Below are 14,499 nucleotides of genomic sequence, written 5' to 3' on the forward strand. Positions count from 1 at the left end.
ACTGAAAAGCATGCACTCTGTCCCTTTGAGTCATCTCCCCAGCTTGAGTTTAATCAATCTTCTGGCAGTAAACATGAACTGCTTTGTAGTAAAGAGAAGGCTATTAGGGAAAAGGTGAGGATGTGATGTCATGTTTCTGAATGAGGGAGGCTTAACTCAAAAAGATAATTGTGTTTGGGGTAAGGGGGACTTTAATATTGGTAACTTTGGAGAAAGCAATTTCTTGACTAGTTAGTGAGTAGAATGCTAGTATGTGGCAGAGATAATATTTGGTTAAAAGGTGAACCGGAGGAATAGTACAGTTGGTAGGGTGCTTTCCTTGCATGCATTTGACCAGGATTTGATCCCCAGCATCCCATGTAGTTCTCTCAGCATCATCAGAAGTAATTCCTGAACACTACTGCGTGTGTCCCCTAACTCCTCTGCCCCATCCCCAACACACACAAGTAGGTTTGAAGGGTGGTAGGTAGGGTCAGGGCCAGAGTCAGACTTTGCTCTGCAACGGCCAACCCTGGTTCAGCCCCTGACACTTCATATGTTCCACCAAGCCCTCCAGGAATGATTCCTGAGCGTAGAACCAAGTGTAAACCCTGAGCGTCACTGGGTATGGCCCCCAAACAAAAGCAAACAAAAAAAATGGTGGGGAAATAGTACAGTGAGTGGGGTGCTTGGAGTGCTTACAATCATGTAGCTAACATATGATTGATCCTCAGGACCAGATAGGGTACCCCAACCCACCAGCAGTGATCCCTGAGTGCAGAGCCCAGGGTAAGTCCTAAGCACTTCTGGGTGTGGCTCAAGGAGATCCCTCCCTCCAAAAGAAAGCCCAATGTAATAGGGTTAAGGAAATTCTCATTATGAGTATGTGTTTCAGTTTTTCAATCCTCTATAAAGTTAGATAAATTTGGAGGGGGAGCAGGGGAAGCTGCCTGGGGAGTATTTCAGACCCAAGATATTTCAGAACTTTTATAATAGTTTTAGCATAAAGCTTATCATAATCTATAGTCATCTATCTTAGAATTATATATCCTTCCTACTGCTGCAGGAGACCTTATCTTTATAGAATAGATATGATAAGGTAAAAACTGGTTAAAAATAAACATTTTTAGGGGGACAGAGTAAAATGGGTAAGGCGTGCATGTAGCTAACTTGGATTCGATGTATGACACCATGTATGATCCCCTGAGCATAAAGCCAGGACTAAGTCCTGAGCACTACTGTGACCCCAAACCCATGTGTGTACAACACCTGGTCACTGCACCTATAAAAGGAAAAATAGGGGGCTGGAACGATAGCACAGTGGGTAGGGCGTTTGCCTTGCACTTGGCCGACCCGGGTTCGAATCCCAGCATCCCATACGGTCCCCTGAGCACGGCCAGGGGTAATTCCTGAGTGCAGAGCCAGGAGTAACCCCTGTGCATTGCTGGGTGTGACCCAAAAACCAAAAACAAAAAAAAAAAAAAGGAAAAACAGCAGGGGAATCTTACTTTAGGGCAATCTTACTTTAGGGCTAAAAGGCATAAAGGCATTTTTTGGGGGAGTGGGTAGCAGCAGGGTGTTTCTGGGGCCACATCCACTGTACTTGAGTTAAGCTCATACCTACTGTACTATCTCTCAGGCTAATAGAAATTTGTTTTTTAGATGCTAAGGTGGTCACAATTTACCTTCTAATTTCTTAAAATTTTGTTCTAATAATCTAACAATTTTTATTTTCCCTTTATAGAATATTTTTTTCTTGCGTTTCTGTGAGTTTGAGTCTTTAAGGTTTAACTTGAAATTTCACTTGTGGACCCAAGTGATCATAGTGCAACAGTTAGACTGTTTGCCTTGTAATGACCAATTGGAGTCCTGTTTCCAGCACCACACATGGCTCCTCATATCTGCCAGGAGTAATTCCTGAATACTATGATGTGGTCCAAATCTCCTCCCTCTAAAAAATAAGTATACGTAAGGGAAGTGAAATTGAATGAGTTAGGACAGTTGAATTTCAGTGGTGTGGATTAAAGGTGAACATAGAAAGGTTGGAGAGGTAGTACAGTGGCATAAGTTGATTGTCTTTCATGAGGCTGACCCAGGTTTGATCCCTGGTATCCAGTATGGCTTTCTGAGCACTGCAGGGAGCAGTTCCTGAGTGAAGAGCCAGAAGTAATCCAAACATCACTGGATGTTGCCCCTACCTCTACCTGCCCCTCCCCCCAAAAGAGTGAACGTTAATCTTTGGTTGATGACAGATAATGAGCAGGTAAGAGAAGCTGTCTAGAAAGATATTTTTGTGTTTGCTTTTAAACTGGAGTTTTAGATCTATTTAATGATGTGTAATGATCCATTTATTGCTTCAGTTCTCTTGGTTCTCTGACTGCCGGAAGACAGGATTTTGAAGCAGACCTATAATTAGTGCCAGTATCTAGAAGTTACATTTCTGCATTGACTCATATAAAACATAAAAGCATCTTGTGATGGCTATATCGATGTTTAACTGTTAGAATAATGAATTAAATTTTAAAGATGTTAGTGATATTTTTACTTACTGTAATTTACTATAAAACTGTAAAAATGTAAGATAGTACAGTGATTTAATATCTTTTGATTTTCTCTTAAGAAAGAGGATGAGTTTTTAGCCATTTTAAATCACAAGTCCTCTGCTTTACTTTCCCTATCAATCAATATAAGTGTGTGTTAGTTAATTGGGCTGGAGCAATAGCACAGCGGGTAGGACGTTTGCATACACACCCCTGACTCGGGTTTGATTCCTCTGCCCCTCTCAGAGAGCCCGGCAAATTACCGAGAGTATCTCACTGCATGGCAGAGCCTGGCAAGCTACCTGTGTCATATTCGATATGCCAAAAACAGTAACAATAAGTCTCACAATGGAGATGTTACTGGTGCCCGCTCGAGCAAATTGATGAGCAACGGGATGACAGTGACAGTACAGTGAGTGAACATGCAGCTTGCACCCAGCTCAATCTCTGACACTTGATTTGGTACCCTGAGCCCTGTCAGGAGTGATACCTTAGCAGAGAGCCAAGAGTAAGCCCCTGAGTATCACTTGTGCTCAAACCAAGATAATTTAAAATAAAAACTCTAAAATAAGGTAATGTGAATAATGTGTAAGAGTATAGTGTGACATCATCCCAAGCACCCAACTAACTGTACTACCTCTCTAGCACTATTTCTACTCCCTCCCTCCCCTTTTTTGGTTTTTGTTTGGGGGCCATTCCCAGCGATGCCCAGGGTATACTCTATGCTCAGGAATCACTCATGGTGAGCTCAGGGAACCATATGGAATGCCAAGGATTGACCCGGGTTGACCACATGCAATGCAAATGCCCTACTTGCTGTACTAGGGCTCTGACCCTTTACGTATATAATAGTTTTATATATCTAAGAATATCAGAAGGTTCTATGAATTATTCTTGCTGTTCTGATTTTGTAATAATCAGGGCAGGCCAAATATTCGGTATAATAATAAGTCTTTGCATTTGTCCCCAGACCTAGTTCTTTACCTACCTTTCCTACCTTGTTCTAGTCTTAGAAATGATGGTGTTAACTTAAAAAAAAGTTGAAGAGCCTATCTAATGTTTACAAGATGGTTTTTAGTCCGAGGGTATAGAGGGCTGGAACAATATATGCTTTGCAGGGTCTCAGAGACACTGTATGTGTGTGAGTTTCCCCCTCCCCACACCACCTACCCACCCAAAATAAGCCTCAAATAGTGCCTGTGGGTTTGGCTCAGTGATAGTACATTTGCTGTTCATGTGTGTTGCCCTGGGTTTTATCACTGGCACCTCAAAAGAAAAAGGAGAAGGGTTTCCACAAGTCAGGTGGGAAGGGAATACAAATAATAAATTTTCCGGGCTAGAGAGATAATGATTGCCCTTCTCTGAACTAACTCAGGTTTGATCTCTTGATGTCACATATGGTCCTCCTCTGCCCACCGATCCTCAGCAGACAGTCACCACTGGTAACTCCTGAGTACACTGGATTTTGCCCACCACCCCATGTTTTTTCTGATTTGAACAGTTAATGTGTCTTTCATTATTTATTGGTGGTGCCAAGGATTAAATCCAGGGCCTCACAAATGCAAGGCATGAGCTCTACTACTGAGCCACACTCTGGGTCCTTAAAGTGTTTTATTTGATCTTTTTTTGCTTTTGTTTTTGGTTCTTCACTCAAGGATCACTTCTGGGCAGGGCGTGGACAACTGTATGTGGTATAGGGGATCAAAACCAGATTGGTTACATGTAAGGCAAGCACCCTACCCACTGTACTATCTCTCCAGCCCCGGTTTTTGCTGATTCACTTTTTACTCATTTAATTATCTATTAAATAACTTAAATTCCATGTATTATATGAAGGAAGGGTATGCACAATGAAGTTACTACTGAAAGTGGAACTTAAGGTCGTAATATAGAAGAGAGATATAAAACCAATATTTAAATTTTAAGTAGTAAGTGCAGTGAAGGAATTGAACTTGAAGATGAGAGTAATAGGGAGTACTGTTTTAGCTTGCTTAGTTAAGAATCAGGTGAAGTAACAGTACAGAGGGTAGGCTGCTTTTGCTTTGCTTGGGTTCCATCCCAGGCACCCTATATGGTCCCTGAGCATTGCCAGAAAGACAACTCCTAAGTGCAGAGCCAGGAGTAATTCCTGAGCATTGTCTGGTATGGCCCAAAAATAAAAGAAAAATATTTTAAAAGGAGAAAAGTCTTTAGGGTTGGGGAGATGGCTGAAATGGCCAGAGCCCATATTTTTGATGCAGAAGCCCTGGCACTGCTACCTGGTCTGAACACTGGTGGATCACTGGAGCTGAGTGTTACAGGGAGAAGTCAGATCATATACCGAGACTGCAAGACCTGAAGAACAGGTGAGGCAGTGGAGGTTGAAGAATAAAGAAGTTAAGATAATGTTGGGCCATATGTATAGATTTGGGAAATCAGTAGAAAAATACTGAAGTTTGTTTTGTTTTTGTTTTTGTGGCTATACCTCCTAGTGATGGGGATTGATCTGGTGGTACTGGGATACCATGTTTTACTGGGGATTGAACCTGGGCCTCCTGTATGCAAATTGTGCTCCAGCCACAAGGTTTCTTACTTTTATTTTATTATTATTATTGTTGTTGTTGTTTGCTTTTTGCTTTTTTTGGGTCACACCCTGCAATGCACAGGGGTTACTCCTAGTTCTGCACTCAGAAATTACTCCTGGCGGTGCTCAGGGGACCATATGGGATGATGGGAATCGAACCCGGGTCAGCTGCTTGCAAGGCAAACGCCCTACCTGCTGTGCTATCCTTTCAACCCCAGGTTTCTTATTTTAATGGGGGTTGATTGAGTTATATTTTTTTGTTTTGTTATGTTTTGGGGGCCATACCCAGTGATTGATTACTCCCAGGGATTATTCCTGGCTCTGCACTCAGGAATCACTTATGGTGAGGCTCAGTATATGCTGGGGATTGAACCTGGTTCAGTTGTGTGCAAGGCAATTGTCCTATCCTGGTATCTGTCTGGCCCCTGCGTTAACAATTTAAAAAATTTCTGGTGGAATACTAGACAAATGTAGGAGTACTGGCCCACAGTCATTGCCAGAGCAAAGGGAAGGAAATAGGAAAATAAAGATGATTTATTGAACTAGATTGGTGGTAATGGCAGTGGAGGGAATTATACATGGTTTTGCAAAATAAAATTAAGATCTCAGGCATTGAAATAAAGAAGATATTAAATATTAAAGATATTAAGGATATTAAGGATGGTAGTTGTTACTTTGGGGGGTAGAAGTACAGGGAGACCTCCTAACCAGTGCTTAAGGTGTGTGGGTGCAATACTCATCTCAGCTGTTTAGATATCACAGTTCAATGCTTATCCTTGCTAAACATTGTAGAGTTGATCAAACTTCTGCTACAGCCTTTTTTTTTTTTTTTATTGCTTTTTGCTCTTTTTGGTCACATCTGGCGATGCACAGTGGTTACTCCTGGTTTTGCACTCAGGAATTACTCCTGGCGATGCTCAGGGGACCATATGGGATGCTGGGAATTAAACCCAGGTGGGCCAGGTTCAAGGCAGCCTTTGAACTATTTCCTTGCTTCTTATTTTTAGGTATTGAATGCAAGAAAGGTTAGGTTATTCCTTTGATATAAAGGAGTTAAGGTAAACTAAGGGATGTTAGAATGAATTGGGTGGGAAATAATTTATTTTACATAGAGATAGTACTTAAAATCCAGGATTGAGAGAAATCAACTGGAGAGTGGAGAGGATGTTCTACTGAGTGCTAGGATTGGATTTTTTTCCCCTCATACTTTTGAATAACTTTGGAAATATATGAAAGCATTTTTGGTATATTTCATTATTTTGGGATGGGGTGGGTTTTGGGGTCATACTCAGCAATGTTCATGTTTAGAACCTACCGTTCTCTGAGCTCAGGGATCACTCCTGGTATTGCTTGGGAAACCATATGTGGTACCAGGGATCAAACTGGGGCCAGGCACATAGAAGTCAGATGCCTTAACCTATATAATTTCTAGGGCCCCACATTCTTTTCTGTATGTTGTATTGTAAATTCATATGTACCATAATAGTGTTTTGTTTTGTTTTTGAGCCACACCTGCTAGTGCTCAGGGATCATTCCTGACAGGCTTGTGGACCATATATGTGTTGGGGATTGAACCTGAATTGACTGTATACATGGGAAACATCCTACCTGCTGTACTGTTGTTCTGGTCCCAGTAGTTAGTATTAGTACTTTTACCGTGTTGAAATATAGACTTGAAACTTGTACTGAAATATAACATACAAACCACAAATGATCAAAGGGGTGTATTTGATTATTTTTTATGAACTGAACACCTATATCACTGTATCGCTGTCATCCCATTGATCATCGATTTGCTTGAGCAGGCGCCAGTAACATCTCCATTCGTCCTAGCCCCGAGATTTTAGCAGCCTTTCTTTACTCATTCTTCCCAGCAGTGCCGCATTAGAGGCTCTTTCAGGGTCAGGGGAATGAGACCCATCATTGTTACTGTATTTGGCATATCGAATACGCCTCGGAGAGCTTGCCAGGATCTGCCCTGCTGGCAGGATGTTCTTGGTACTTTGCCAGGTTCTCTGAGAGGGAGAACTAGGCTATAAGAGGTCGCAGGCTTCCGAGAATGTTGTTTTATAGTTTCTGGATCTTGGCTGTTGATGGGATTACGGGGTTGGGGGGGGTGGGAGGAAAAGAGTTTGTGAGTGTGGCTGCCAAACTACTGGAAAATGGGGAATCTGAGTGGATACCTTCCTCCTATGAGGCCCAGACCCCATGGGAGCAGGCTTGGAGATCTCAGCCCCGGGTCTCACATACCTGGGTTCCTCTGCTGGTTCCTTCATGAGTGAGGCTCATCCGAACATGTGGAGAGGGGCCTTGAGCATGGCTGTTGCTGGGTTCTGGAGTTCTTCGGCTGATCGAGGAAATAGTCCCTCTTCACTCCACCTGGAATTCCCTTAAAAATGAGTGCTGAAAGGAGGTAAAGAGATATACATGATACATACATGATAACCTTTCAGTACCTGCATTGCAAACCATTATGTCCAAAAGCAATGGGGGTGGCGGGGGGAGGCAGGAAACGTGCTATCTGGGTGGGGGGGAGGTAAACTGGGGAACATTGGTGGTGGGAAATGTACACTGGTGATGGGACAGGTATTGGAACATTGTATGACTGAAACCAAATCATTAACAACTTTGTAAGTTTGAAAAATGAAAGGTAAAGATAATTGAATATTAAAAAAAATGAAATATATGCGAGATTGCACTCAACATGGGGGATGTGTGCTGAAAGCAGATAAAGGACCAAACATAATGCCCTCTTAGTATATGTATTGCAAACCATGATGCCCGAAAGTAGAGGGAAAGAAGGGAATTGTCTGCCACAGAGGCAGGAGGTGGGAACACTTATATAAGACGTTTCTAGTAATAAAACATTTGCATCTTGAAAACATCTTTAGACTACTTATGGATTTAATTTGTCTAGCCACTTATTAGAATGTTTATATGGAAAACTTATTGCAAATTAAGAACATGGGTATCACAGGTGGTTGTATCTAAGCTACTGCGACCAGTATAGTTAAAGAATGTTACTTGAGGATAAATGGGAAATGCAGCAGTATACAGGAAAATACATACAACCAAAATTGTTTTGGGAGTTAGAGTGTATTGATATTTTAGTCCATCATAGGTAAATACTAGGAAATAAGACTGCTTTGCTTTTTTGGATAAGCCTCTTTGATAGATGAGCAGTGTAAAAGAGTACTGAGAATATTTGCAGAAATTTAAAATGTATTTTCTGTTTGTAGGCACACAAGTCTCTGAATTTTGTTTCAACACTGCTTCAGATTACTATGTCGGAACAACTGGATTTACCTGTGAGACAGGCAGGCAAGTTTTCTGGATTATTTCTTGAATATATGTAAATGTATTGTCTTAAAGGTTATAATTGAATAGACACATGTTGGAATACCCTTTCATTGATTTGATTCCTTAGAAATTATTTTTCCTTATGTGTTTATTACAAACAGAAAGTACCTTGATATTTGGTAGTGGAAATTATGTTGAGTTTAAAGAGAAACAACTATTTCATTTTTGCTTTGCTGGTGGTTGATTCTAAGATTAAAAACAAAAACATTTTTCTCCTTCCTTAAGCTATTTGCTAAGTGGTTTTTTGTTTGTTTGTTTGTTTTTGTTTTTTCTTTTTGCATCACACCTGGCGATACTGAGGGGTTACTCTTAGATCTGCTCTCAGGCTCTCCTCGTGGTTTTGGGGGGACAGTATGGGATGCCCTACTCACTGTGTATCGCTCCAGCCCCAGCTAGTAGTCTCTTAACCATTTAAAAAGTACTATTTCTTGGGCTGGAGAGATAGTACAAGGCATATGCCTTGTGTATGCCTTGTATGCAGACAACACGAGTTTGATTCTTGGCACTGCCAGGAGTGACTGCTGAACACAGAGACAAGAGTTTATTCCTGAGCACCACCAGTGTGCTCCTCTCCACAAGAAAACCCACCTCCTCCTCCAAAATAAAAAGTATTGTGTCCTAGTGTTTAATTTTGTTTGCTTGTTTGTTTTAATTTGTATGCTTGTTTTCTTGTTTGTTTGGAATCACTCCTGGTGGAGATCTGGGGAAGTTAATGGGGTGCTGGGGATCCAACCTGGGTTGTCCACGTGCAAGGCAAGTGCTCTACCTACTATACTATCACTCGAAGCAGCAACTGCTAGATTTTTAAAGAAGCATTTGTTTTCTCTTTGATTATTCTCCTATACCCGTTTGATTTGGGGACACAGTAGGTGGCACTTCAGGTACACCTGACTTGATGCTTAGAGGTCCCTCTCAGCAGTGCTAGGGATCAAACCAAGGCTTTGCATGCTGTGCCCATCCATTTAAGCTATCCCCAACCCTTGTTTTGTCTTTGTAGTAGATTTCAGGCATTCTGGATGGAGTAGAATAAATCATGTGATGCCTATAGCACAGTTCTCACTTTACATGTTGTGCTGGATTAAACAAGTCTTAAAGCTGAGCAAATAGGAAAGTATACTCCGTTCCTTTGTGCCTTGTGATTATTTGGGGATAAGATGTTGGGTCCTACTGACTGTGCTCAGGGCTTTACTCCTGGCTCTGTATTCTGGAATCACTCAGAGCAGGGTTCAGAGGACCATATACAGTGTCAGGAATCAAATCTTTGTCAGCAACATATGAGGCAAGCCTTCTTTCCTCTCATATCTCTCTCTTCCCTCCCTTTTGTGCATTATGGTACACAAAGCCACCCTGTGAGGTGCATGGGTACCAGGTGGTGCTGGGGGTTGAACCTGGCATCTTATACATGCAAGGAGAGTGCCAGGGATCAAATCAGCACTCATCATTTAGCCATATTCTTGACCTCAATCTTTAATTTTTATTGATTGGTTTACTTCTAAACAGTGCTCTGGGGCCACTTCTTTGGTGCTGTGGGGGCCATGTGGTCTTAGGGATAAAAATCTAAGTCCCCCTGGTGCTCGGCGGGAAAAAAAAAATCTAAGTCCCCCTAATACGAAGTATATGCCGAATGGCTAATCTGTATTTGGTGGGGGTGGTTGGGTCCACAGTTTGAGATACTGTGCTCATGGGTCATTTTATTGGTCGTTACTGGTCATTATTGTCTAGGAATCAAACTGAAGTCTACCACATAAGGCAAGCATTTTTTAAGCCCTTGCACTATTTGTTCTCTGGCACCGCCCACCCCTTTTTTTGGGGACACTCCCATCTATTATGCTGAGGGCTTACTCCTGTCTCTATTCCTGCATCATATCTGGTAAGGTGTGAGGTCCATATGCAGAGCCAAGGGATTGAACCTGGACTGACTGCATGCAAGGCAAATGGCTTAACTGCTTTTCTCTCTGGTCCCAAATAAATATGTGTGTTTACAGCCCCAGCCCCTCTTACAATTTTTTTTTTCTTTTTGGGTCACACCTGGCAATGCTTAGGGGTCACTCATGGCTCTGCACTCAGAAATTACTCCTTGTGGTTCTTGGGGAGCCATATGGGATGCTGGGAATCAAACCTGAGTTTGCCCTGTGCAAGGCAAATGCCCTACCTGCTGTGCTATTGCTCCGCGCCCCCTCCCTCCCCCACACACTTAGAATTTTTCACTTTTGCCATACTTCAGGGCCAAGCCTGCCATAATCACCTACCACAGTCTTACCCCCTGATATTATTACATTGGGACTTAGGTTTTCATGAATTAATTATAGGAGTGATATCACTATATCACTGTCATCCTATTGTTCATAGATTTGCTCGAGTGGGTGCCAGTAACGTCTCCATTTGTTCCTGTCATGTGCTAGTGTAGCCTGATGACTTATTGGGGACTCTTTCAGGGTCAGGGAAATGAGGACCATCCTTGTTACTGTTTATGGCACATCAGGTATTCCATGTGTAGCTTGCCGGGCTCTCTGAGAGGGATGGAGGTTTTTGGGGTGGCCTTTAATTGCCTTTACAGGTGTTCCCAGTCAGAGAGAGAGAGGTGTGTGTGTGTGTGTGTCTGAGAGGGATAGAGGGATGGAGGCTTTTGGGGTGGCCTTTAATCACCTTTATAGGTGAGAGAGAGAGAGAGAGAGAGGGGTGTGTGTGTGTGTGTATGTGTGTGTGTGTGTGTGTGTATGTCCCTGTCCCTCTATGATTTTGAACTGGAATCAGTAATAGCACAACAGAGATGGAGTTGGCCTTGCACATGGCTCATCAGGGTTTTATTCTTGGAATTCCACATGGTCCTCTGAGCACTACCAGGATAATTCCTGAGTATAGAGCCATGAGTAACCTCTGAGCATCCTTGGTGTGACTGAAAAGCAAAATAAATAAATAAAAAAATTTTATTTTATTTTATTTATTTATTTAAAAAAATTAAATATGAAAAAATAATTAAATCAAGCAAGTAATAATATGATGATGATGAAAGGAATTTATTTCAATTTTGAAAATTACTTAGTTTAGCACCAGTGAGGGCACGCTCCATTCCCAGCAATAGCCTCCAGATTTCCTCCTAGCAGGGCCTATAGGCCATATATGTGGTGGCAGGGATGGAGCTCGGATACCTACCTTTCAAGTCACCTTATTATGCACTGAGTATAACTCAGCATAAGAATGTTTATTTCATGGGCTGGAGCAATAGCACAGCGGGTAGGGCGTTTGCCTTGCACTCGGCCAACCCGAGTTAGAATCCCAGCATCCCATGTGGTCCCCTGAGCACTGCCAGGGGTAATTCCTGAGTGCAGAGCCAGGAGTAACCCCTGTGCATCACCGGGTATGACCCAGAAAGCAAAAAAAAAAAAATGTTTATTTCAAGTGTGTGAATCTTAGAAGCTCCCTCAGATTTGGTGACCCCATTCCCAAATCACACTGTACCAATGCCAAATCCTGAAGCTATGGCTTAAGTTCTGAAATCAATCACAATACACAAGACAAAAAATGGTCAGATGGCACCAGGTTGATCAGGTCGAGCAGGTGGAGGAAATCTTGATGGTTCTCACAGTCCAAATAGGTCCACAGCAAAGGGAAGATCCTTTGGGAGGATTGCTGTGAGGAGTTTGGCAATCCTGAAACAAGCTTTTTGGGGTTTGTATTTTTACCAGACCCAATGATGTTCAGGGGATCAGTTGGGATTCTGGGGATCAAACTCGGTACAGACATGGGCAAGGCAAGTGCCCTCCCTGTAAAACTATCTTTATAGCCCAAACTAGCTTTGTTATGGGCTCAATCATTCACTATATATAGACAAAAAAAATTTGGGGTTGTTCAGAGAGAGAACAGCAAATAGGCATTTACCATCCATGAGGCTGACAGTGGTTGCCCCCTGAGCACTGCCAAAATCAACCCTGAGAAATGCCAGAAAAAAACCCTGAGCATCTCTGGGCCCAAAAGCAAAACATAAAGTTCTCAGTAAAGGATTAAAGTATGCCAGGGCAAAGATAAGCATGACAAAGAACGCAAAGAAGTGATACAGGCCTGTTTTGTTCTTAGAAGTTTTGTGTAGAAAAATAATTGGTAAAATATACATAGTGCCAGGAGATATCTCAAAGGGTTGAAGCACATACTTTGCATGTTGGAGCCTGGGGTTAGATTCCAACTGGGGCTGTGTAGATAGTACAGTGGGTAGGGCTTTTGTCTTGCATCCCATGTGGTCCCCACAGCACTGCCAGTAATAATTTCTGAGTGCAGAGGTGAAAGTCATAGGTCAGACTTTTGCCTTGCACGGAACTGACCTGGGTCTGATCTCCAGCACCCCGTATGGTCTCCCAAGCCTTCCAGGAGCTATCTCTGAGTTCTGAGCCAGGAATAAGCCCTGAATACCTCTGGGTATGACTCAAAAACAAGAGGATTCCAGCACCTCTTGCTCTTTGTCTTAAGCAGACCTCAAGTACTGAGACAGGAGTAACCACCAAGGACTGCTATAGGTGATCCCAAGACCAAACAACCCCAAAAGTATAAACAGCTTTCCTACAGATAAATGGATAAACACTGTTATGAATGTGATATAAAAATTAATAGCCATTTTATAATTTCTTTGTAACAATCTCTAATTACTAAAGCTGTTTTGATTATTCACACTTTAAATAATAGCCTGCAATGTTTTGTTTTTAAAAGGTATCTATTAATTACTGGTCTGAAAGAAGTTGAGATGTTGACTGTTATAAGGGATAGTCACAGTAAATACTGTTGTCAAATTTTATCTGTATTTTAGGTGTTATCTATTTGAAAAATATGATAACACAATATTGGCCTGATCGGGAAGCTGCATCAGGGGACATATCCCCTTATACTATTCCAGAAGAAGACCGACATTGTATTCGAGAAAATATTGTAGAAGCCATTATTCACTCTCCTGAGCTCATCAGGTAAAAATACGTGTGTGTGTGTGTGTGTGTGTGTGTGTGTATACACATACATATATTCTAAACTTCGCTATATTGGCAGGTCTATGAGGCAGAAGAGCTAGGGGGATCTGTAGAGGGAAGACATTTAGATGTACTAACCTGTTTTTATAACTAAAAATTTAGTAATTGCTGTTAACAGAATTCCTTTTTGTTTGTTGAATTTCATAAAACCAAAAATTTACAAATTGGAGTAATTGGTTTATCATTAATATTTATATATAATGATATGCTTTAGGAGTGCACCATTAAAATTAGACATTTATACATGCTACAGCAGTCCAAGATAGATTATAATGTTGGGGTGGGAGTAAGGATAAAGGGGATAGTAGTAGTCTTGGGTACAATTGAATGGTGCTTTCTCTTTGCTTAAAGAGTTGCTGAGTTAAAATAATAATTTCTTTTTTTTCTCCTGAGATGGATGTGGTAGATCAAATAAGTCTGGGAACTTCTGGACATACCATGCCTTTTTTATTTTTTCCTTTTTAGGTCACATCACAAATGCCCTACCCGTTCTACTATCACTCCCAGCATGGTTTTTTTTTGGTTGTTGTTTTTTTTTCTTTTTGGGTTTTTTTTTTTATCTTTTTGGGTCACACCTGGCGATGCACAGGTGTTATTCCTGACTCTGCACTCAGGAATTACTCCTGGTGGTGCTCAGGGGACCATATGGGATGCTGGAGATCGAACCCGGGTCAGCCGTGTGCAAGGCAAATGCCCTACCCGCTGTGCTATCACTCCAGCCCCCCAGCATGCTTACTTTTATATATCTAGTTTCTACCTCTCACCTTACAAAACCTCCACTTTGCCCCACCCACAAACCTTTCTACTGGTGGCTATACCTGTTCCTCTATCTGTGAGTTTGTGTTGTACACTTTGTAGGAACTTGCAAATTGTATACAAATATACAATGATATACAATGTGCACAAATATACAGTGCATACAATACACAGTCATTAGTTAAAAATTAAAAAAAACTTTAGAATGTTATTATAGTATTTTGATACTTGAAAATGCCTATGTGGCCCAGGTGTTTTTTTTGGAGGGGGGGATGTCATACCCAGCAATGCT

General features: G+C 41.7%; 1 protein-coding gene and 1 pseudogene across 2 annotated transcripts in view; both read left to right on the forward strand.

The window, feature by feature from the left end:
- Positions 1-14,499, forward strand: part of IPO7 (importin 7) — a 70,930-nt gene that overhangs the window by 12,884 nt on the left and 43,547 nt on the right. For both annotated transcript variants that reach the window (XM_055142435.1, XM_004613612.2), the window contains exons 2-3: positions 8,322-8,403; positions 13,238-13,391. In XM_055142435.1, coding sequence (XP_054998410.1) covers positions 8,322-8,403; positions 13,238-13,391 — 236 coding nt within the window. The remainder of the gene's footprint in view (positions 1-8,321; positions 8,404-13,237; positions 13,392-14,499) is intronic.
- Positions 3,401-3,549, forward strand: LOC129406293 (small nucleolar RNA SNORA72; annotated as a pseudogene).

The sequence above is a fragment of the Sorex araneus genome, chromosome 6, assembly GCF_027595985.1.
Source record: "Sorex araneus isolate mSorAra2 chromosome 6, mSorAra2.pri, whole genome shotgun sequence".
Classification (NCBI taxonomy): Eukaryota; Metazoa; Chordata; class Mammalia; order Eulipotyphla; family Soricidae; genus Sorex; species Sorex araneus.